Source organism: Pygocentrus nattereri, chromosome 3, assembly GCF_015220715.1.
Source record: "Pygocentrus nattereri isolate fPygNat1 chromosome 3, fPygNat1.pri, whole genome shotgun sequence".
Lineage (NCBI taxonomy): Eukaryota > Metazoa > Chordata > Actinopteri > Characiformes > Serrasalmidae > Pygocentrus > Pygocentrus nattereri.
The window spans coordinates 17135370-17161430 of record NC_051213.1 but is presented as its reverse complement, the minus strand read 5'-3'; the positions used below and the strand labels follow the sequence as shown (position 1 = coordinate 17161430).

General features: G+C 37.2%; 3 protein-coding genes across 4 annotated transcripts in view; 1 reads left to right on the top strand and 2 right to left on the bottom strand.

Annotated features, from left to right (window-relative positions):
* The window catches only part of lmna (lamin A), a 28641-nt gene extending 28541 nt beyond the window's left edge, over positions 1-100 (bottom strand). For both annotated transcript variants that reach the window (XM_017682041.2, XM_017682039.2), the window contains exon 1: positions 15-100. The gene's annotated coding sequence lies outside the window, so the exon portion shown is untranslated. The remainder of the gene's footprint in view (positions 1-14) is intronic.
* Positions 101-3775: 3675 nt separating this feature from the next.
* On the top strand, positions 3776-14420 carry mc2r (melanocortin 2 receptor). Its single transcript, XM_017682018.2, has 2 exons — positions 3776-3904; positions 13371-14420. Exon 2 carries the CDS (start codon positions 13426-13428, stop codon positions 14401-14403), a length of 978 nt encoding a protein of 325 aa, XP_017537507.1. The 5' UTR covers positions 3776-3904; positions 13371-13425; the 3' UTR covers positions 14404-14420.
* A 4470-nt stretch (positions 14421-18890) lies between these two features.
* On the bottom strand, positions 18891-25322 carry mc5rb (melanocortin 5b receptor). Its single transcript, XM_017682019.2, has 2 exons — positions 25295-25322; positions 18891-20860 (listed from the first exon to the last, which is right to left on the bottom strand). Exon 2 carries the CDS (start codon positions 20774-20776, stop codon positions 19790-19792), a length of 987 nt encoding a protein of 328 aa, XP_017537508.1. The 5' UTR covers positions 20777-20860; positions 25295-25322; the 3' UTR covers positions 18891-19789.
* Between the last annotated feature and the right edge of the window lie 739 nt (positions 25323-26061).

Here is a 26061-nt window from a genome sequence, read left to right as displayed (position 1 = left end):
ACAAAGCGACTCACGAGTTTCGCGTCTCTAAACGTTGAGAACTGTGGCAGTAGCCAAACTGCTGCATACCTCACGCCTCCCTCCACTGCATGTCTGCCTGCCAGCAGACTCGGGGGCTCCGCCTAGTGGTGATTTTAAGAGCTGGCGTGCTGAGCTGGGCCTGCTGAACATCCTACACAGCAAATACATGGAGAGCTGATCATCCTCTCTTGCAGATGCCGAGCATAGATATATGTTTCCATAACCCAATTATATTAGGATGTCAGAGCTCAAAGTAATGATATAGCCGCAAACTCATTGTTTTTTCACTCTTTAAAAATAACTCAAAGAGATCGGAAACTTAATGGAGTTATGGAATACCTGAAGTTTGGGAGGAGAAGGAGGAGGAAGCGTGAAACCCTTCCTCCGTCCAATCTTACACCCTATAATTCACACCTTCTGTGTCCCCTGACAAGGTTCTTGCAGTTCCCAAAACCGCCCTCCCTGTTCTTCACTCCTGTGATAGTCCTACCACAGTTTCAAGGGGAGCTCCGGCCCAAGTTCTCAGAGTTTTCTCCCCTCCCTCAATCAGTCTTCCCTCATACTATCACCTGTTTATTTAATGCTAATGCAAAGACAATTTTTTGTCCACTTTTTTACTGATAAAATCACAAAGAATACCACATTTAAAAAGTGTCAGAATCAGTATTGGTATTAGGAGATTAGTATTTTATAGTAGTTGGTATCGCATCAAAAGGAAAATTATCATCCACCTCTAGTGCATTGACAAGCATTTATCTATTCAGCTTACAGAAGTTTAGCTCCGCCCATTCACACTGAAGGTGTGAAGAGATTTTCAGCTAGGACTGTTTTTTAGTAAAGTAAAACTACAATACAGCCAATCAGAACAGTGCTCATTTACACACATCATTCTTAAAGGCTATATATATATATATATATATATATATATATATATATATATATATATATATATATATATATATATATATATATATATATATATATATATATATATATATATATATATATATATATATATATATATATATATAAAAATATACACACACACACACACACACACACACACACACACACACACACACACACACACACACACCAAAAAAATTAAAGGGAACACTCAAATAACATCCTACATCTGAATGAATGAAATTCTCATTGAATACTTTGTGCTGTACAAAGTTGAATGTGCTGACAACAAAATGACACAAAAATCATCAATGGAAATCAAATTTATTAACCAATGGAGGCCTGGATTTGGAGTCACACACAAAATTAAAGTGGACAAACACACTACAGGCTGATCCAACTTTGATGTAATGTCCTTTAAACAGGTCAAAATGAGGCTCAGTATTGTGTGTGGCCTCCATGTGCCTGTATGACCTCCCTACAATGCCTGGGCATGCTCCTGATGAGGTGGCGGATGGTCTCCTGAGGGATCTCCTCCCAGACCTGGACTAAAGCATCTGCAAACTCCTGGACAGTCTGTGGTGCAACATGGCATTGGTGGATGTAGCGAGATATGATGTCCCAGATGTGCTCAATCGGATTCAGGTCTGGGGAACGGGCGGGCTAGTCCATAACTTCAATGCCTTCATCTTGCAGGAACTGCTGACACACTCCAGCCACATGAGGTCTAGCATTGTCCTGCATTAGGAGGAACCCAGGGCCAACCACACCAGCATATGGTCTCACAAGGGGTTTGAGGATCTCATCTCAGTACCTAATGGCAGTCAGGCTACCTCTGGCGAGCACATGGAGGGCCCTCCAAAGAAATGCCACCCCACACAATTACTGACCCACTGCCAAATCGGTCATGCTGAAGGATGTTGCAGGCAGCAGATCGCTCTCCACGGCGTCTCCAGACTCTGTCACGTCTGTCACATGTCAGTGTGAACCTGCCTTCATCTGTGAAGAGCACAGGGCGCCAGTGGCGAATTTGCCAATCCTGGTGTTCTCTGGCAAATGCCAAGCGTCCTCCACGATGTTGGGCTGTGAGCACAACCCCCATCTGTGGATGTCGGGCCCTCATACCATCCTCATGGAGTCGGTTTCTAACCGTTTGTGCAGACACATGCACATTTGTGGCCTGCTGCAGGTCATTTGCTGGAGGACAGTGCTCCTCCTGTTCCTCCTTGCACAAAGGCGGAGGTAGCGGTCCTGCTACTGGGTTGTTGCCCTCCTATGGCCTCCTCCACGTCTCCTGGTGTACTGGCCTGTCTCCTGGTAGCGCCTCCAGCCTCTGGACACTACGCTGACAGACACAGCAAACCTTCTTGCCACAGCTTGCATTGATGTGCCATCCTGGATGAGTTGCACTACCTGAGCCACTTGTGTGGGTTGTAGAGTCCATCTCATGCTACCACGAGTGTGAAAGCACCACCAACATTCAAAAGTGACCAAAACATCAGCCAGAAAGCAGAAAGGTACTGAGAAGTGGTCTGTGGTCCCCACCTGCAGAACCACTCCTTTATTGAGTGTGTCTTGCTAATCGCCAATAATTTCCACCTGTTGTCTTTTCCATTTGCACAACAGCTGTGAAATTGATTGACAATCAGTGTTGCTTCCTAAGTGGACAGTTTGATTTCACAGAAGTTTGATTTACTTGGAGTTATATTGTGTTGTTTAAGTGTTCCCTTTATTTTGTGAGCAGTGTGTAATATATATATATATATATATATATATATATATATATATATATATATATATATATTTAGTATCACTACACCAACACATATGTTTTGATAGTTTATTAATATTTTTTTATTTATTTACATATTTCGCCATGGTATCACTACACCAAAATATACTTTTAATTAGTTTATTGAAAGTAGAGGAGGCAGTGGATAGGGCAGGATGGAGGCAGATGATCCGCTGTGGCGACCCGTAAAGGGAGCAGCCGAAAGAAGAAGAAGATTGTTTATTTATTTATTTACATGCCCTGGGATGGACTGGCGACCTGTCCAGGGTGTGTCCTGCCTTCCGCCCGATGACCGCTGGGATAGACTCCAGCACCCGCCCCACCGCGACCCTGAGGGAGAAGCGGCTTAGAAAATCTGTGAGTGTGTGTGTGTGTGTGTTTGTATTTATTAACATATTTTACTGTAGTATCACTACACCCAAAACTATTTTTGCTCCTGTTTTATTTTTATTTAATTTAGATATTTTACTGCAGTACCACTACAGCAAATATATACTTTTGATTAGTTTGTTTGTTTTATCCTTATTTATTTGTTTGTTTGTTTATTTGTTTAGATATTTTACTGCAGTATCACTCCGCCATGGTGACTAACATTACCTGGCCTTCTGCTCAGTAAAGACTATAACGAGCTGATATTCAGCAAAGCAGCAAAACCTGTAAGCCATGAAAACAGTGACTACCTGTCTAAGAGGCAGAAGCCTGTACTAACAGCTTTGTTAGTATAATTCATATCAGCAGCAGATAAACGATGGACGCTGTGCTCCAGCACCTGTGGTTACTCTTTCCCGCTATCCAAAGCCACTTTGTCAAACCTGTCGTGTTGAGTTGTTTGGTGAGCACCTGGGAACAACAGAGCAGCTCTGTTTAAACATCCTACCACCTGTTCCCTAGAAATGAAAGCTCATAATAATAACGGCGAACGGGAGCCAAACGCAGATAGAACACACAACGTGTTATTTGCAGTGACAGTTTACGAAACCCACCTCTCAAAATAACGTCATTAAACACGGGCTTTCCGGTCCTGCACTGCACTACAATACACTCCACATTAATGGAACAAAATGAGCAGCACAGAACCAGCAGTGTCTCAGGAACACTGATCGCATGTGTGTGTGAAGTGCCTCCAATTCACCTCTGAACAATGGGCAGGAAAGCGACTGTACAAACAACACGCATGAGTCACGAGTGAGTAACAGGCGTATTTTAATCTTTAAACATTCACGTGTTCTGTCAAGGACTTCTTCAGTAAATGAATAACAGGCAGAGAGAGAGGAGCGCAGAGAGTAGAGGAGCGGGGAGGTGAAGGGGGTGTATGATTATGAAAGCCGCAGTAAAAGTCTCATACAGCCCTTAAAGAAAGATTAAAACTCTTCAGATCACAACCTGCTTGACACATGTGTTAAATTCTCTCTGCTGGTTTTCATTTAAACGGTTTATAATGTATCAAATAGCTTGCTACGTGTATCAAATCAATCAGTCACATATCGTTGCTGATCACAGCGAGTCATGTCTATAATGCGCTCATGTCTATGATCGGCCAGCAGGGGGCAGTGTGGCTACAAAGTTTTGCTTCATGCCGTCCATATAGACAGTTTTTACAGTCCAAATAACCTCGTTCAGTTAAAGAGTCCAGGCACACCTCTTTCACGGTTATATCTGCGTATGTCTTGTGGCTTTTTCCCATCTGTTGCAAATGAGGGAGACTACCTCTGAGTGAGGCTTATGTAATGGGACTAAATGGCACTGGAATGATTTCTATCATCAAAAAAAGTTCCATATTTATTATGTACACCTTCTTGGTTCCAACACAGTGTAAGATAAACTCAGTGCCCATTATGTCAGGTACGCCTACCTAACGTACGTTAACAAACAAAAAAATTTTAATTATTAGTTTTTAAATTATTATTTTAATGATTTGTCAACATAAACTGCATAAATTAAAATATTATTGCTATGGGAAACAAACATTTTGATGCATATTTTTCAGGTTAAATTGTATAAATGCATTACAATGATTGTCCTATGTTAAAATATTTAACATAAAAGATTTTTTTGTCAGTGACAAAGAAAAAATGATAAATTAACTCTGAATGTTTTGGCTAAAATATTAACAGCTTCATGTCTCACAAAAAGGTTAGTCACGAAACACTGAGTGATTTAAAAACTGGAACAACATGAACACAATATTTGTCATTTTCAACATGTAATGTGATTTTGAAGCTAAAGTGGCAGTGCACTGTATTCTAGAAAAGCTCAGATTTAGTCAGTTGTTCAGTGGTGCTACAGTCTATGTTACAGGTTGTTCAGTATGAGAGAAATGTTTAAAAATGAGTGTCATATCAATCACATTACATTTGTTGTTGTACCTGATACACTTATACTGGCATATCAGGCACTAACATGTGACTGTCATGTTTGTGCCACTGCTGTGATGAGAATGAACCACTAGCCTAATAATTTCTGGTCAACAGTGGTCTTATGGTGGTCTCTTTCCATTTTTTAAAGGGGATAGCAGACTGCAGTCAATAACTTTAAACCTACAAATTGCCTTTTTAGGTAGATCTACATAATAAGTTGAAAGTCCAGTGTAAATGTCATATTATTGTAAATATAATTTACAATTATACCATTTGGTCCATGGGAGTAGGATTAGGGGCCTCACCCTGGAACCAGGCCTAGGGGAGGGGCTCCTCAGCGAGCGTCCGGTGGCCGGGCTTTTACCCATGGGTCCTGCCCGGGCTCAGCCCGAAAGAGCTACATGGGACCGCTCTACCTTGGACCCACCACCCATGGGAAAAGCACTTATGATCAGATAGGTCTATTGTACCAATGTCGCAATCTCTCACCTTACATCTATCCTTGCTAAAAAGGAAGAAATAGTCTATTCTTGAATAAGTTGAGTGTGGAGAGGAGTAGTGTGTATAATCCCTACTGGATGGATATGTTTCCCTCCAGATATCTATTATTCCCAATTCTTTCATTATCATATTGATTTTCTTGCAAGTTGAATATCGTTGAATACTTACTCCAGAAGAATCTAAATTTGGATTCAGAATTCTGAATAACCCTCACCCTGTGCAGAAATTAAAAAACGACATTGGAGAATATCTTGTACAAAATGATAAAGGGGATGTTTCTCCATCCATCATATGGGATGCTATGAAGGCCATCATGAGGGGGAAAGTAATAGAACTAACCTCTTTTAATAAAAAACTTAAATAAAAAGGACTCAGAAACTAGAACAGTTACAGGCACAATTAAAAAGATTGCAGACTACAACTTATACAACTTTTCAGACAAAACTGAAGCAAGAAATGAATAAATTAAAACATGAAATTAATGAGCTGTATACTTTGGAAACACAACAGAAACTTCTGTATTTGAAACAAAGATATTATGAAGGGGGAGGGAGATCAGCAAAACTTCTAGCTTACAGGCTTCGAAAACAGCAAGCAGATAACACTATATATAGAATTAGAAACCCAAAAACTAAAGTGATGGAATCTAAACTTGAGAAAATACAAGAAAGCTTTAACACTTATTATAAAGACCTATACTCTCAACCACCTATGTCAAATGACCTACAGATTGATAAGTTTCTATCCACATTGAATTTACCAGTAGTAACAGATTCACAAAATGAAACACTTATTCGGCAGATAACAGTTGAGGAGCTAAATTTAGCCATTTCCAAATTAAAACCAGTAAAATCCCCAGGAACAGACGGCTATACATCCGAATGGTATAAATGTCTCAAAGAACAACTTACTCCAATGTTGCTGTCAGCTATGAATTGGGTAATAGAAGCAGGTGAAATTCCACCATCGTGGAGGGAAGCAATTATCTCAGTTATACCCAAAGAAGGAAAAGACAAATCAGAATGTGGGAACTACAGGCCAATTAGTGTCCTTAACTTGGATTACAAATTATTTACTTTGATCCTAGCTAGACGAATAGAGCAGTTATTACCTAATCTTATCCATTTGGACCAGACTGGATTCATAAAGCAAAGACAAACACAGGATAACATAAGGAGAACGTTACAAATAATGAGATACATTAATCAAAATAAACTTGAAGCAATGTTGTTAAGTTTGGATGCGGAAAAAGCCTTCGACACCGTTAGATGGGCTTTTCTATATAAAGTTTTAAAAAAATTTGGTTTCCATCACATGTTTATCAAAACAATTCAAACAATATATGATAAACCTAGTGCAAAAATTAAAATAAACGGGAACCTTTCAAGCTCATTTGTGCTGGAACGAGGAACTAGACAAGGGTGCCCGATGTCCCCATTGTTATTTTCTTTATTTATTGAACCTTTAAGCCAAGCAATTAGACAAAAACAAGATATTAAGGGAATTGAGGTCTATGGTGTTGAACAAAAAATTGCACTATTTGCAGATGATGTTTTAATGTACTTAGGGCAACCCACTCACTCATTCATGGCACTGAAGAACACACTGGAAGAATTTGGGTTTCTTTCGGGATATAAACTTAATATTCAAAAGACCCAGGTGATTACAATGAATTATAACCCACCAAAAACACTCACAGATGCATATCCATTTAATTGGCAGGCAAAAAATACAAAATACTTAGGAGTGGTTTTACCAAAAGATCTGTCTGAGCTATTTCAAGTAAATTATGGTCCCTTAAATGGCAAAATAAAAGCAGATTTGCAAAGATGGAATCTTATCCCATGCCTCACACTAATTAAGAGAGTAGAGACAATTAAAATGAATGTATTACCACAATTACTCTATCTTTTTCAGACCTCACCAATAGAAATATCAGATCAACAATTTGGGGAGTGGGACAAATGGCTTTCGCAATTTATATGGCAGGGAAGGAAACCTAGAATAAGATATACCACATTACGACAGGAAAAGGAGAATGGAGGAATTGCCCTCCCTTGCCTTCGTGTTTATTTTTATGCCTCCCAAATAAGACCTTTAATATGTTGGTGCAATAAATATTATACAGCAAGATGGAAGGAAATTGATAATGCAATGGCAGCAAATTTTCCCTCGGAAGCAATGATAGCTGATAGAACATTAATGAAACACCTTTTGGACATGGAGAATCCATGGATTAACCTAACTATGAAGATTTGGGAAAAGATAATTACATTGAGTGGGATACATGATTCTGTAAAATTGTTGAGATGGTGTGCCTATGATAGTGACTTCTCCCCTAACAAAGAAGATAATACATTTAAAAGGTGGGCTAAGAGGGGTCTAACAACATATTTGACCTTTTTACAAAAGGGGGTATTTCAATCATTTGAATCTCTAAAAGAAATATACGGATTGGAACAGAAGGATCTTTATAGATATTTTCAAGTACGATCCTATTTTAACGAACTGTCTAGACATGTAAACCCACAAGCCCATGAGACAGGAATTCTTAAATTTATTTGGGCCACTACTAAAACAGGCTCATGTCCTAAACTCATTTCGAGGCTTTCTAAAGAGATTAACATTCTCAAAGACAATAAAACATTATATATTAAAGAAAAATGGGAAAAAGAGGGGAATGTGTCACTATCAGAGGATGATTGGGGGGAAATATGTAAATATCAGTGGGCAACAACAAGTTCTCTACTATGGAAAGAATTTTGTTGGAAAAATATTCTTAGATTTTTTATTACCCCTGTGCAGAAACGGCATCAGGGCTCAGGGTCTAGCTGCTGGAGAATGTGTGGCTCGGATGGCGCAAACCATTTCCATATTTTTTGGGAATGTACTGCGCTGACTGGATATTGGAGGGATATCCATCAGGCTGTCTGTAAGATATTCCAACTAAACATACCTTTTGACTTTACTTTTCTCTATTTGGGAAATCTTTCTTTGGGTATGTGTCAAAGTGATAAAAAAAGTGCCTTGTTAGCCGCAAGTAAAAAGGCAATCACTCGAAAAGGGTTGTCCTCTGAACCTCCCCAAATTCAAGAGTGGTACGATGTCGTTTATGAAATTTTTATTATGGAGAAACTCACCTATTCTCTAAGAATTCAAGCAGACAAATTTTATCGGATCTGGTCTAGATGGCTAGCATATATAAGACCCCAGCGACCAGACTTTTTGTAGAACTCATGACCTCCCGTCCTTCTCTCCGCTTTTTACTAAAGAGTAAGCTTCCCCATCTTTATGTAAATAGTTTTTATCTCAAAATAAATAACAAAGATATTGTTAAATAAATAATAATAAATTATTAAAAGGGGAATTAAATTTAGGGACAAATCAATGACTTTAATGTTACTTTGTGGAAAAAATGTGATCTCATGGAAGTCTAGTTCTTGATAAGATTTGTATTTTTTTTTTTAGTTGTCAATCTATATTGTTTTGTGTGATCATTATTTAAGATATATGAATCTTTGAATGTCACTGTATTTCCTTTGTCTTGAACAGAATTTCCCAATAAAAAGTTATTTACAAAAAAAAAAAAAAAAAGAAAATAGTTCATCAATCAAAAACATCCAGCCAGCAGTGCCCTGTGGGCAGCATCTTGTGGCCCCTGGTAGAGGACTACAGAATGACCAACATAAACTGCAACAGCAGATTAGCTACTATCTCTGATAACAAAGAATGCAGAGAAACAATTAGACTACAGTCTGTAATTGTTGAAGTACAAAGTGCATGCACACATGTGCGTGTGTGTTCATTCATGTGTCATGTGACAAACTACAAACCAGTCATCTGCTGTAATTCATGTCATTGCAAATCTGTTTAGCAGCTGTAAAACATCTGTCTCAGTCCTTTTCCCTTACAGTGACTGACAAGATGAACCCTTCTTATGTGCTCCATTCATTGTCTATTGTGAAAGTTTATATTCAGTATGCTTAAGCTAACACAGGTTCTCTATTGCTCTAGAAGCATTATAATTACATCCAAAAATACTATAACTTTCACTCGTGTGTTCTGTAATTTGAGCATATAGAGAGAGGAAGCCCAGGTTACATGCAGGGGTTACATGAATCATTTTTATTACTTCAGAATCTGATGCCCATTTTGTAAGTTAGTGTGTTGGAGCTGTCATTATTAGACACATATTTCCTTACAGTGCAGCTCATAATAGGTGTTTAATCATTGCATTTCAGCACTCGTGATTATAGCTGTGTGATATGATAAAGTTTACAAAGTTCGTGGAACTAATCATGTCTATTATCTTTAGAGAGGAGCAGAGTGGAGCCTACAATTTTGTGTGGGGTGTTAGAACATTGACCTCAGGACTTGGAACAAACCACATTGGATATTCTTCCCTGAGAGTCACAAGAAATGAGACAGGAGTGAACTGGGTACAGACTATTGAACACTTACTTTAATAATGACTGCAAAATGGACAAATCCAAGAATTTTAAAACTTTGTTTGCCTGGTTACCTGCGGTCTGCTGGGTAAATGGCCTTCATTTATACCTCATCCAAGGGTAAAGAAACATAAGCAGAAAGAATGTACAGAGCTTTGCTAACTCAAGGGCGCACAAACACAGACTGTCCTTCCCATTGTCCCTCCTCGTGATGAAAGTAAATAGACAGCACCACTACTGCCGATGACATTGTTCACAAAGGAGAAGAACTGTGACTAACAGAGTTTATTTGCAGAGACAAAAAGGGTAAGTGTTTTGTGATATTTAGTCTAACTTTTGCAGTGTGAAAGTTTGTGTAGGTACTCTGAGATGATTTCATCACATTTGAATGTGTAAGAAGATTTATACTGTAACCTTTAATTACCTGAAATGATTATGCAACATTTTTTGCCATAACGGTAAACCCTGTTAAACCATATTCACAGCTTCTAGGTATCCTATCCTAGAAAACGATAATTAACTGTTTCATATAGACCAGAGGACTGGAGCAAAAAGGGAAGCTTAAATGTCAGTAAAGGTTCCTTCAGAATCCCTCCCTGCATGACAGTCTTTAATTATTCCCTCCCCCGTCTGAACCGATCAATTTACGCACTATTGGCGTAATCAAATGCACGACACAGCTGGACTCTGTGTCGGTTAAGATAAACTGACACACGAAAAAGACATTAACCCCAGAGTGGATTCAGACTTCTGTTTCTATTATTCTCCCTCTCATACTGTATTTACTATGTACATTACTAGTTTGTATGTGTGTATGTCTAGCATTGATGTGGTTAAAGTATTATTAGGGGAGTTTTTTTTGTAATTTCAATAATAGCATAAAACAAATGAAAATCTTCATAATCTTTATGTATAAAGATAAATATTATGAATTTATCTATTTATCATAATCTTTATCAGTAGGTCAACTGGCAGAGTGGTAATGTATGGATTAATGGGGGATCTTTCACAAAAGTAATATGATTGCCCACTTCACCAACATTCATCCTTTTTTTAAGACCTCTGATTGTTATAGTCAGTTATGTGTTAACTGCAAAATAGGCTATGGTGGGTTGACTTAAATAAAAGTTATTTTATCTTAATTATTTATTCATTTAGATTTATTGCTTTATTCTTTGAAACTACAGCTTAAAACCCCAATTCCAATGAAGTTGGGACATAGTGCAAAACATAAATAAAAACAGAATATTCAAATGGATAAACTTTATTGTAACATTAAATATCTTGTCTTTGTAGTGTGTTCAAATGAATATAGGTTGAAAAGGATTTGCAAATCATCGTATTCTGTTTTTATTTATGTTCTACACAACGTCCCAACTTCATTGGAATTGGGGTTGTATTAACCAGCCCCATGTTGGCACAAGTGCGCATGAATTGAGTCACGAATGCATAAATTCCAGAAAATTTCAATGTTCTGATGTTGAAAACATCTCTTTTCAAGCTAATCAATTCAGCTTTTATTTACTGCTTTTATTTACTGAGATATACAGCAGAGAGTGAAAGCAGTGCCAAACCTCAACCCCCCGCCACTTATAATCCAACTGAAAGGTTTTTAAAGTGTTTTTCTCTTCAGGATTTTCTTGATCACTTGATTTGAAATGGTAATAATGCTGTTTGTTTGTAGTTGTGCATTCTTTTGATCATGTTACCATTTCTTTTTGATGCTGAGGCTCTTGTTGCTTTGTAAATGAAAAACACTGCCATGCTCAGTGCGTGGCAAAGATGTGTTAAGTTCATAAAGGCATTTCTTTCAAATACCCATGGAGTTACCCACAAGGCCCATTAGACAGCCGCTTGCACCCAGTGGCCCATGGCCAGCATGAGTGGCTCTGCAAACACTGCCTACATCATTGTAACTAATGACATGCTCTCTAACAAACACTCCTTCTTTCATCTCACACCTCCTTTGATCCTTTCTTTCCTAGCCACAAGAGGTCCTCTCCTCGTATCGCTCTAGCCATGGCAGTTCCTTGGGCGAGTGCTGGCTCCTGCCAACACTAGATGATAAATTACAGATCTTTGGTTCATCATACTGGTAGAAAATACCATTTGTACGCTGTACTCTGTCATGTTCTATGTGCCTTTGCTTGCCTTTGAATGATTGTGAATGATAGCAAATATGCCTCCTACATCCACACTATTTCTAGAGTACCTATTCAATGGCAGATATGTGGCTTATTTATACCCAAAGTCCTCATTAACATATGTTCACCAAAACTGTCCCTTCCTGTAGATTTATTTTATGTTTAGATTTGTTTCTCTCATTACACACAGGACTGGTTCTTGCATGTGTTTAAAAAACAAATCAAGTTGATGCTAATTGAACTGACCCATTTTTAAAATATATATATAAAGTATTAGCTTTGAAAGAACATAATTATTCCAAGTATTAAGCCAAATTAATCAGCTTTAATAAAAGAGAATAAATTGTGTTTTTCCAAGTCTCAAGGAATTTCAAAACACCCAAACAAAGTCTGTTGTGCTTAAAATAAGAAATCTCAATGTACTCTAGATAGATAGATAGATAGATAGATAGATAGATAGATAGATAGATAGATAGATAGATAGATAGATAGATAGATTTTTTATTTTTTTTCAGATAGATAGATCTTTTGAAAGACAGCTATTTAATTGTGTGGAAATAATTTCCATATTTTAATTATGTTCTGGTAAAGAATGTTTTTTTTTCAATGCATCTTCAAATCTCATTCCACCTTTGTGAGCTTTAAAATTAGCTAAACGCTAACATCAGCAGGAACATCTGCTTCGTCTTCAAATGTCATACTTGCTAATTAATGTAATTGTTTACCTTCATTTGCTCATGCTCTGTCAGCCTTTGTTCTTGCTCAAGGCTACCATGTTGTGGTTGATGGAGGGGAACTAATTGTGGTTAAATGCCTCACCCAAAGAAACAATATTCATGACCAGACTAAGGTCATTGTTCTCCAAAAAGCTCTTACAAGAAAAAGTTTCAGCAGTTCTTTTCAGCTTGTTCGTGTAGGGGTGCCAAGCAGAATCTTTTGGAGTGGACCTACTTCAAAGACCCTCTGATGTAGTTTGGAACTGCTGCAGTTTTATTGCTGTGCAACAAATTGAGATGCCAGTCCTCATTACCTTAAGAAGATCAACGCCTCCAATCATGGATGTTCACATCCATGAGTTATGAGTTATTATTAAGTTACATGAGTGATGAAGGGAACTCTGGCCTTGTGAATATTTAGGGGTTACATTTTAATCCTGTAACACAGTCTGCAAAACTGTGACAACAGATCCTTATTTTTTCAGGGTGCTGAGGACCTGATGCTGTGAACCATACTCATAACAACCCAGCTCAGTCTCCATGGAGTCTCCTTCACTCAGCTCTGACCTGCCTATGATGAGCAGCAACAAAAGCCAGGTCACAGACTGTCCTGAGGTTGTGATTCCTATCCAGATCTTCTTGGTCATTGGCTTTGTCAGCCTGAGTGAGAATCTTCTGGTTGTAGTGGCTGTGATTCACAATAAGAACCTGCACTCACCCATGTATTGTTTCATCTGCAGCCTGGCAGCTTTTAACACCATCTCCAGCCTCTCTAAGACCTGGGAGAATATCATGCTAGTTTTTAGAGACGCTGGACACCTTAACTCCAGGGGAGCACCTGAGCTCCGGATAGACAATGTGATGGACACTCTGCTCTGCATGTCATTTGTAGGCTCCGTTTTCAGCTTCTTAGCAATTGCTGCAGATCGCTACATCACCATTTTCCATGCCCTGCACTACCATAAACTCATGACTATGCGACGTACAGCTGCCATCTTAACCACCATCTGGGTCCTATGCAGTGTCAGCGGGGCTCTCATGATCAGGTTCTTTGAAGCTGCAGCGGTCAAGATATTCTTTGTCGTGGTCTTCTTCACAGCACTGCTCTTCATCCTCTTGCTCTATGTGCATATGTTCCTGCTGGCACGATATCATGCCAGCAGGATCGCAGCCATGCCTGGCTCTGCTGGACACAACAGAAGGAGTGGTCTGAAAGGGGCGCTCACGCTCACCATCCTGCTTGGTGTGTTTGTGGTCTGCTGGGCTCCATTGTCCCTCCACCTTTTGATCATCATGATATGTCCAGAAAACCCATATTGTGAGTGCTACCGCTCACTCTTCCAGCTGCATGTGGTGCTGCTGATGAGCCATGCTGTGGTCGATCCAGCCATTTATGCCTACCGCAGTGCTGAGCTACGAAACACCTTCAGGAAAATGTTCCTTTGCTCTACACAAGCTCAGAACTTCATCAGAGACACATGCGAATGTAGCATTTCAAATGCACGACAGAGAGCATAAGCCTGGCAATCATTACACAGAAGACTACTTGTTTATTATCATATATGTGTATATATATATATATATATGTGTGTATATATACAGAGAGAGAGAGAATGTTTATTATTACAATTCAGTAATCAATGTTTTGTTCATAGCATATAAAAGAAGGGATTCTTGTATTGAACATAATCTACCTAAGCATGCTCAGAAATAACACTAATGCTAAATAACTGCTAATGCTAAATTAGTAAACAATTGGGAAAAATGTGTAAAATGTTCAGCAAATATTCATTAAATAGCACAACAGTTACAGTTTCAGCTTGTTATAAGAAATACAAATGTGGGAAAATGTTTAACAAGTGTCCACTTACTATTCTATTGTATTTTTGAAGGGTTTATTAAAATCCACTACAGACCGTTTTCAAGACTTTTTAATGACATACTTTGTTGGTAATAAGCTTTACACATACAAGAAATATCAGTGCTATATTAAAGTCAGTGCCACTTTCATTCAAGAAATAACAATGTGTTTTCCATCATATATCAGCTGTTATTGTTTTCAAAATCAAAATACATCCAAATTGTTACAAATGAAAATAAATCTTTATTTTAAGTGGTCCTTTTAGATGAAACCAACTCTCAACAGACACTCAGCAGCATGTCAAAAACATATGAGGGTTAGGATTAGGTTAAGGTTAGGTTTAGGATTAGGGCCAGGGTTAGGGTTAGGTTGTGGATAAGGTTGGGTAAGGTTACGTTTTGCCTAATGGAAGTAACACATTAACAGTACATCTACTTAATGTGAATAATATATCAACGGAACATCTACAAGACATTTTCTTCAGTGTATTCAGGTGCTTCACTATTGCTACTTCACTGATATGTTGTCGATGTGTTACTGATACTCTGTTAAGAGTATATTAATCATCAACAAAAACCACTCCAAATAAAGTGTTAACCAAATGAATAAACAGCATTTTGGAATAAAGTTATTCATGTATAAATATGCATTTTATCAGTATGTTTAAAATGTCAGGCATTAAAATGTTTAGAGTGTTAATTTTCTTATAAATAATAAAAACATACATTTATATTGTCCATAGCAGTTGCATTCAGCAATTTGTCTTCTCACACATGCTGCACAATCTCATCGCTGAGTACATGCAATATTACAACCCCAATTCCATTGAAGTTGGGTCGTTGTGTAAAACATAAATAAAAACAGAATACGATGATTTTCAAATCCTTTTCAACCTATATTCAATTGAGTACACTACAAAGACAAGATATTTAATGTTTAAACTGATAAACTTTATTGTTTTTTGCAAATATTTACTCATTTTGAATTTGATGCCTGCAACACGTTCCAAAGAAGTTGGGACAGGGGCATGTTTACCTCTATGTTACATCACCTTTCCTTTTAACAACACTCAATAAGCATTTGGGAAATGAGGACACAATTGTTGAAGCTTTGTAGGTGGAATTCTTTCCCATTCTTGCTTAATGTACAACTTCAGTTGCTCAACAATTTGAAATGTGGACTTGTCAGACCACAGGACACTTTTCCACTTTGCGTCAGTCCATCTCAGATGAGCTTGGGCCCACAGAGGCCGGTGGCATTTCTGGGTGTTGTTGTAGATGGAGCAACGAACTGTGTTCACTGACAATGGTTTTCTGAAGTGTTCCTGAGCCCATGTGGTAATATCCGTTACAGAATGATGTCGGTTTTTAATGCAGTGCTGCCTGAGAGATCGAAGGAATCAATGTTGGTTTATTGCCTTGCTGCTTACTTGCAGAGATTTCTCCAGATTCTCTGAATCTTTTGATGATATTATGGACTGTAGGTGATGAAATCCCTAAATTCCTTGCAATTGCACATTGAGAAATGTTGTCCTTAAACTGTCTGGCTATTTGCTCACGCAGTTGTTCACAAAGTTGTGAACCTCACCCCATCCTTGCTTGTGAACGACTGAGCCTATCAGGGATGCTCCCTTTACACCCAATCATGACACTCACCTGTTTCTAATTAACCTGTTCATCTGTGGAATGTTCCAAACAGGTGTTTTTTGAGCATTCCTCAACTTCCCCAGTCTTTTGTTCCCCCTGTCCCAACTTCTTTGGAATGTGTTGCAGGTATCAAATTCAAAATGAGTGAATATTTGCAAAAAACAATAAAATATATCCGTTTGAACATTAAATATCTTGTCTTTGTAGTGTTTTCAGTTGAATATAGGTTGAAAAGGATTTGCAAATCATCGTATTCTGTTTTTATTTATGTTTTACACAACGTGCCAACTTCATTGGAATTGGGGTTGTACAATAAAGCATTTGTGTCTTTATCTGTTCAATAGTACTACCTAGACAGCTGCCTTGCACTGCTGTAAAATTATTACATTCAATACTCAGTGACTATACAAGATCTATAGCTACATCACAAAACAATTCATTTCACATTACAACTACACACAACTAACTGGAGCAAGAAGTGAACAGGTACATGGGCAGTGAAGGCTTAACATGCCTCTTCTACTAATATATATGCAAATATATTCCATAAATATATATGTAAAGGTTTTTTTTTTTTGGAAACTACTGAAGCATGCTCAGAGGAGAACGCTGGGTTTTGTAGCTCTCCAAAACAACCATGCTTAATTACAGAAGAAAGAGAGAACCTGCCATTTTCTCAGGCAGATAAAGTCACATCATAGAACATATTATGCATACAGCTTACACAACTGGAGCACTATCTCCGTCATAGAAAAAGCATCATTTTCTGATAATAGACACATATTTACAGTTATACACAGACTACCTACATAAAGACTTCATAACACATAAGCATAAGCAATGAATAATATATTTATACAGCAATATTTGAGAATTTAACAGGCCTTAGACTAAAGTGACATTTATTCCATTTATAATACCATTATGAAGCATCATTTCCAAGTAATTGAAATGAGGCAGATGCCTAGTTAAGAACACATATATTAAGTGTATAGATTTTTTTTCAACATATGCATAATTCAGTGGTCTCATTTTTAGAGTCATTTACTGACTATTTTTATAGCACTTTACAGATCAGTAAAAAGTGGGTAATGATGTGGTAATATTATGTTAAGTTTTACTAACCTAAAGATACATTTTTTATTTTATGTTGTAGATGTTACCAATTAACAAATCAGTAATAAAACGGTAAAATAATAGCAACAAGTTGCTTTTTAGTATGTATTATAACATCTATAACACTTACTGTAAATACTTACTAAATAACACATTTTAACATTTACACAGGTGTCCAGCTTTCCAGAATAAGAGGTTAATCAACATATAAACCCAATTCTTTTACATCTTTACAGGGTTTTGTAACATTAGGCTTATTATCCAAAATCTCTGCTGACTATGTCTTATTAGTGCTGTAAAAAAATACTAATACTAGAGGCTGTAATTACAGTGAAACTAAATGTTATTAGAGCTGTAAAATGCAAACTTACTTTTTTCCATGTTGTATCTTAGTTATTATATGTCATGTCAGGTGAAAACATCTGTTCTTCAAAATGTTATGGGTAATTGTACTGCATTTATGACTAAATTACAACATAATCATGCATAGTTGTCCTAATACTTTAATATGGATGCCTCTATGCAGACAAGTATTATTACTCAGCAATGGATGTGGTAAGTATACTGAGATTATACAGAATATGGGCCGAAAAATACATCACATATTCATTTTGTTTTACCTTTTAACAAAATACTGTTAGTCTTTTAAAAAGCACAGATCAGGCAAAAGTCTCTGAAACTAGTTCATGGACAATTAGTACTTTTTAGGTCAGCACAACTTTATTTTACCTTTTTAACTAGAAATGTACTATTTTTTACTGATTTGTTTCAGCAACATGTACTGTACAATAACTAACAATAACTAACTTGTAACATAATAACTAACTTGTAACAGTCTGTAATAAACAACTATTTGCTAACCACTACAAAATTACAGTATAGTCATAACCATTTCATGCAACAATTCTTGCTCTGTAAGTTTCTCTAGAATACAGCCTTTTATATCAAAGTACTCTGCATGACATTGTTTATATTTTAATCAGTGATTTATGTAGGATCTGTGGAATTCCCCTTTAAGTACTTTTATAAGCAATAATTTTATGTTTTGGGCCTCAAGAAGAAACACAGACCATGGACTTTTACTTTTACTAAAGTAACATTGCAGCAAGGGCAGTTTGACTTCTATTCAAGTACAGAAGTTTTGTACAGGAATATGTATGTGTTATGAAGCCTGTATAAAATGTTACCAAAATGTCCCAAAGCTGTAACGTCGGGTTGTTACAAGTGCTATCAGAAAGTGCCAAGTGCACTGCAAATATACTATAAAACTGAACTCATTTTATAGAAAGAGGACCAGCAGAATGGGGTGCTAGATGGTAATAAGTAGAATCTTAAAGTTTTATTATTGTTTAACACATAAAACTGACCTGCTTATGTCGTGATTCCCAAATGGAACATGTAAGACTTCTTGTGCTGTCCAATCATCACTTCACTCAAGATGATTTTACCCGCATCAATCAAATCAGCTAATGATGCATCTATTTAGCCACACTGTAAAACTAATAAAAATACTCTTAAATCTGATGTTATATGATCTTCATATGTATCTCACTGCCTATTTAATATTTTTGGAGGCTAAATAGAAATGTCAAGTTCATATAGAGCACATTGATTAAGTTCTCTGGAAACTGTCAGAACTGTCATTTATATACATTAGTCTTAATAAATACAAACTGTTTGAAAATGATTGTGTAAGAATTCATTCTGTTTTTGAGGGTTTGAGGTTATGCCTTGCATCCTTGTGCTTAGTTTCTGCTTCCAGTTTCAGTTCGTTTCATTCTTTGTGGTTTTTAAATATATTCTCTGAGTTGCCTTTAGATGTGCAAACAGTGCTCCACAAATGAACTGCATTAATCAGCCCCTTAAGAGCTTAAGACGTATTATCCAGTAACTATATTATTGGGTTACAACTATGCAGGTTATGTAATTATGAGAGAAACAAAGTGAGGGTTGACATTCAGGAAAGAAAAATCAAAAAGAGATCTCTTTAATATCTCTGTAGTTTCTCCTAGACAACAGTAACATCAGATACAAAAACATAAGAAACTTTTGTTTAAGTCTCCTGCTGCTCAGATGTTCCTCCTGAGAAAAAGACCTCACATTTCTCCTCTTGAGTTTTAGTAGAGATCTCAATAAAGTCCCACATTGTGCTCTAATTTCCTTATCTTTATATAGATTGTTATCTGTTACTATTTCTCCTATGCAGCTTTAGGAGTGTGTGTTTGGAATTTAAGGTGTCAACTAATTTAATTATTTCTTAAAGTAATCATCTGATGGTTATTCAGTATTTACTTGAGAAGACAAAGAAGTTGCGCAAGTTGTAGCAGCAGATGATCTCCTTAAAGGTCTTTCTCATCTCCTGGCTCCTCAGTGCATAGATCAGCGGATCAATCACCGAGTTGCACATGATAAGGATCAGGTACATGTTGAAGTGGGACATGAAGCAGATGCAGTAGAGATTCCTTGGGCAGGAGATCATGAGGATAAGGTGAAGGAAGAACGGTGCCCAGCACACGATGAAGATACCCAGAAGAATGGTGAGGGTAATGGCCCCTTTCATGCTGGCCCACGGCTGGATGGAGGTGTTGTAACCCGGCAGTGCTGCCATGCGCTTGACATGGGAACGTGCCAGTAAGAACATATGGCTGTAGAGAGAGGCCATCAGCAGCAGCAAGCCAAAGAACATGGCCACCAAACATACCACCACGGGTGTGGTGTCAGAGTAGATAATGAAGATGATCCCACAGCCAGTGCAAAAGCTCCAGATGCTACCAATGATAAGCCCGGCTCGCCTCACAGTCATTATGTTATGATATCGGAGCGCATAAAAAATGGTTACATAGCGGTCAACTGCAATGGCCAGGAGGCTGCACATGGACGCCACCACGGAAATACAGATCATAGAATCGAACACATTGTCCATCTGACGGATGAAGTGATCTTCCACCACTAACCTTCTGTTGGCCAGGAGATGGATCACTATAGTCTCCCATGCATTGGAGACACTCACCAACATATCTGCCACAGCCAGGCTGCAGATGAAGAAGTACATGGGTGAGTGAAGGTTCTTGTTCTTCAAGATGGCGAGGATGACAAGGATGTTCTCCAGCAGGCTCACCAGGCCTAATGTGAGGAAAACCTCTGGGGCGATGTGAACCTGTTCACATGTTCCTGAAGTGTTTGGTTTGGCCTTGCTGGACTCTTCACTGAGGTTAATGAATGCAAGAGAGGAGTTTATGAGTGATGGAGTCCAAACTGAAGCATTCATCTTTTGTCTGAGACCCTCCCAATGTTGAATAGAGAAATCTTAAGATGAAGAGCTCTTGGTTTGACTCTTCATATCCTTGTACATCTGTGGTGAAGAATGAAGAAAAAAATGCACTCAGAAAAAAGACATGAGGAATCGATCGAAACATCTATAGCATCATCAGAAAAAAAAACCTGAAGAAAAAATAATAATATAATCAATGCAAGAATACAGCAACTGAGTCACATCACCCAACAGTGTTCAGGCTTTATTTCTTTTTTTCCTTCAGACTTGCAGTAAGAAAGCAATTATTTGTGGCTGTCAGTTACATAAGATGACATTGGCTGCTGCAGTTAAATGGTTTTCTTTAGAATACACTGTTTGTTTTATTTACTATTTATTACTATTTATATTGAGATTATCCTAATGTATTGATAGTCTTCTTTCATAAACTTTACACTTGAATGGAATTCAATAATTCCAAAAATGTCTGCTAACTTTCTTCAACATAATTTATTGCAGTTATTGCAGGGTTTAACAGTCACAACTGCTAAGTATTAAACATAAAGTAGGGTTTAAATGGTAGACATGACAAATTCTACATACTTTTTTATAAAAGCTAATATACAGCGAGATCATATACAGCGTTTTCATAATCTCACAGTTTTACTAGAAAACACATCTGTTATTAATGACTAATGTTGATGAAAAATGATTACAACTCTTACAGTGTTACAGTTTGTCATTATTCAGTCTTTCAGTTAAAACTGCATGTTTATTTAATTTTCCTTGTCCATGACTGTCCAGCTTTACACAGGAATGTCGTCTTATATCGGGTCTTCTTGCACATTGTTCACAAGAACCTGCTAGTGCTGTTATAACCAATGGAAAAATAGGATACATGACCACATACAGAGTTAATTGTTTGTGATATAAGCAGTCCACAAGTATGTTTTTTAGTATTACTATTATGTATTTTTTACATATTGTGTTGGTCATTCTTTATGTTATTGACAGACAAGGCAGAAAGCACCATGCCTTACAAAAAAACAGGAACACAGATATTTTAAAGTTAATGAAATGGAATAGATCCTTCAAATCCAGTAGAATACATTAATACAATTCAATACATTTTCGTCATGATCAAGTGTTTGGGTCCCCAAGTAAATGTCACAATGTCATGGCTCTAAATTGCCATTGTCCACCAGTCATATGCAAATGTTTGAGTGCCTCAAATGACATGATTTTTTCTTTTGGTTTTCTAAGCGAAAGTAAGTTAATACATCCATTGGCTTAAATACAGCCTTTGCCTGCAGACTCTACTACATTAGTTCTATTTTATTTGTTGAATTTAACATATTGGAAATAAAACATAAACTATTAAATGTGCCATACATTTTTTCACAGGCCACATTTTATGTTGTTTATGTCCCCTCAATATGTGAAATTCAGGAACTAAACAGTAATTCTGCATTAAACTGTGCAAACTGTGTTTTCTCTGTAAAGGTTAACTCAACTATATATTACACTCAACCCGGAGTGCCTAAACTTTTGCATTCGACTGTGTATATGGTTATTTGGTACTTGTGTTTACTGTTTATTTAAATTACATACATGTATGTATGACCATGAATATACACTGTTGTGATACATGGCTGTTTGCTGTATTTCATCTTATTTAAATGACAGCACCATTGCATCTCTACATGTCTGAACACGTGCCAGTACATTTTATCTTGTGATTGGACAAATACGAATTTTATTTAAATTGTATACATATTAAAGTTGCATATCATTGCTGTCCAAAGAAAACCATGTATCCCCACTTTTGTCTATATTTTGTTTTCTACATCATTTCAACAAAGCAGCTAGAACAAAATCTTTTAATATTGACTTACATTGAGTGGTGGGAGTGTTTTGTCCTCTCCTGTACAGTTACTATTTTTGACATACTTGTTTTTCATTGGACAGTGACGATATAAGAACTTTTCATGTGTGCACTTATTTAGCATATCTACAGAACCCATAAATTATCATGAATGTGAATCTGAATGTGATTTTGCAGTTCTCAGTGTTCTTTTCAGTGTAATTGTTCAGACCCAGCATGTTTGGATTATTTTGTCCTTATTGAGCTATTTAGAAGAAAATGAACCATCCTAGGGGAAAAAACTCTAAGCACAACTGTTTTACTCTCAGGCATCGAATGTAAAGTAGGCGAGATGTTAGATTTTTCACTTCTGTCCATAACAAAATATAAAATACACACACACACACATACCACAATGTGAATTTTAACACATCTCTTACAAAACTGCACAGTGTGACTGCAATGTGCAGTGCATTCTGCTGTACTCTGTTTCCTCTGTGATTTCCTGTGTGAAAGCACATTCATCTTTTAAAATGACCTTTATAATGGCCCTAGAAATACTATGAAAAGTTACCCAGGTGGGCTAAAGACTCATGTGTGTTGTGTCTTCATTTCATCTGTGTTAAAACAGGAATATTGTAAAGGAGGCTTGCATACATTTGTTCCTTGTTCTTTAACTTACTGTCAAATAGACTTCAAACTAATTACTTTACAATACATTTACAAGAAATGCATAATAAAATGAATTTCCCCCTTGTAGCATGAGTCATATTTTCCAACTACATAATGTCATTCTTATTAACCACAAGAGTTGGTGCTGAATTACATTTTGATTTCCATATACAGCATCTGACTAGTCAATAGAGATGTTCTTGTTAGGACAATAAGGATTTCAAAGTGCTTTGAAATTGCAATTTTATGATAGGGTTTCATTGATTATTACACCACATGTCTTGGTGTCTTTGCACTGTCCTCTGCAAGTCTCTGAGAGAATACAGCATCAGTGAAGACACAGGTGGCACGGAGTCAGTGGCTCTAATCTTAAATGACATTGATTCCAGGGTTAGAGGTTTACACCTTCATTTTCTCTTTTTAAAGCATTTAGAGAAGCCCTTCATTACATCATATGTGGCTCTTCAATGAATAAAGCCTCCAATATCAACCCAGGCCGCCTCCAGGCAGCATCAATGCAAATCCTGCAGGACGCAGACAGTGACTGTGGTCTGATCTGCTGCTCTTATATAAAAATTCCATAGAGAGACAAAATGACAGAACACACATCAAACACTTATCAGTGGAACTGTGTTCTCTGGAGTGACAGAGCTCCATCCAATGCATTTGTGATGAGTTGGAATGGAGAACTAATCATCCAATATCATCCTGAGTTCCATAACGCTTATGGACAGCAATGTTCCAACATCTAGCGTATCTGCATTAGATGCTTTTTGGGGGATCCCACCAGGACAGAAACATCAGTTCACACCGCTATGCCATCAAAACAGCACACCAAAAGCAATACACTTTGAAAGTAATGCCATGCTGGCCTTAGAAAACCCACAAAAACTCTTCAATGAGCCTTTAATAATGAACTTTGACCAATATCAAGTTTCCTATCAGTCAGACTTAAACCTGGTAAACCTTAAACAGTCAAACATTTCATAAAAATGATTTCAAAAGTTACAGTATGTTAGCACTATTAAATGGGAATTTGACCAAATTTTTCAAACTTTCCTCACAAAACAATCATTACAGTCTTCACTTCACAGTAGAAGGAAAAAACTTACTTTATTGTTAATGTAAGTCAATGGAACCAGACTTTTTTTCAAGCCATTTCGGGCCATTTGTTTTGGTTCATTCTTCATGAAATTTACAGACAATGCTAAGGGCATAATGCTAACAAACATTTTCAAATTATGACAAGAACTGAAAAATGGCAAAAATGAGGATACAAGTTTTTTTTGGACAGCAGTGATATATATAATTATACCAAAGTAATAAACTAACACAGATTTTTTTTTCAAGAATGTCATTTTTTAATAACACCTACACCACCTAAAATACACCATCTACATCTTGACTGTTTCAATTCAATTCTCTTTTTCATTGCTTTTATTGTTATTTTACAATTCATTTTAAATTTATTTTTTTGGAAATTCTTTTGTACATGTGAGTCAATTTCACTGTTTGAATTAAGAAAGATGATTAGATTCATCCAAACAGAACACAGTGTGACAAATAACCTGATGTACAATAATATAACCCATAAAGGTTCAGTCCCAGGACACCTAAAACCATAAATTAGGTATTGATTCAGTGAACAGGAATTGGCTCACACTTGCTTCTGCTAGATCAATATAAATTCTAGCAAATATCGGCAACATTTTGTTCTCTCATTTAAATTATTATACACTTTGAATTTGCAGAAAGAACAATCAACAGCATTTGTCTCTTCCTCTGAAATTAGTCCTCTTACAATTAAGAAACAAATTATCCAACAGGTGTGTGCTCTCATTTTCTCTCATACACATGCAACCGGTCTTTAGATGCCAAGCAACAAGTGCTGCCTATCGGTCCCCAGCGTCATTTCAGAAGTGCCTGCTAGGCAGCGGCTGCAGTGGGCAACATTTAAATGATCAACACTAAGAGAAATGTTAAGAAAAAAGAATTCTCACCTCACAGATGTTTGATCCAACTTCTTCAAGTATACACAGATAGCATCTACATCTACGTGCAGCAATAGAAGTGTAGGAGCCTTGAGAGGAGTCTGTCTGAAGATTAGACATTCTTTGTCACACTCTAATATAGCTGCACTAGGAGCTCCTCCTCCTTCTCCTCCTCCTCATCTTCCTTCTCCTTCTCACACTCACATCTGATGATCTTTCCTCCAGCAGTAACTTTGGTTATGAAGGAACATTTGTGCTTTCAGAGTTGCTGACAGTGTGAACTGTGATGTATTTTTTCCATCTATATAATTACCATTTCAGAGACCAAACATTTTACTCATACAGACAGGTGACACATGAAAGGAAAAGGAAGTAACTGTGTGGAGAAACCCAGTGAGTGCAAGTGCTTCAAGACAGGTGCACTGCATAGTACCATTAAGCAATTAACATCCTACCATGCTTTGAAGCATGTACACAACTACAGAGCAGACCCAGTTCACCTAGAATTTGCATTAAGATGGCAAAGGAAAGAGATCTAAGATCAGAATGTTTCAGCGGGAATATTCCGTCCATGACTACATAGAGAAGAATATTATAGTAGATTTCCACCTTCATTACAAAGAAATAATGCATGCCTGAGAGATAAATGACACAAAACCATAGATATTGGTCAACAAAGATGTAGAAACATGATCAGATGAGCCACATTCTCCACATGTATGCGAGTGTGGCATACAACAAAAGAATGTACAGACCTCAATGGTTCAGCCCTACAG

Bases quoted from the DNA above. Each gene is read 5' to 3' on its own strand.
- mc5rb (XM_017682019.2), bottom strand. From the start codon at position 20,776: ATGAATGCTTCAGTTTGGACTCCATCACTCATAAACTCCTCTCTTGCA.
- mc2r (XM_017682018.2), top strand. From the start codon at position 13,426: ATGGAGTCTCCTTCACTCAGCTCTGACCTGCCTATGATGAGCAGCAAC.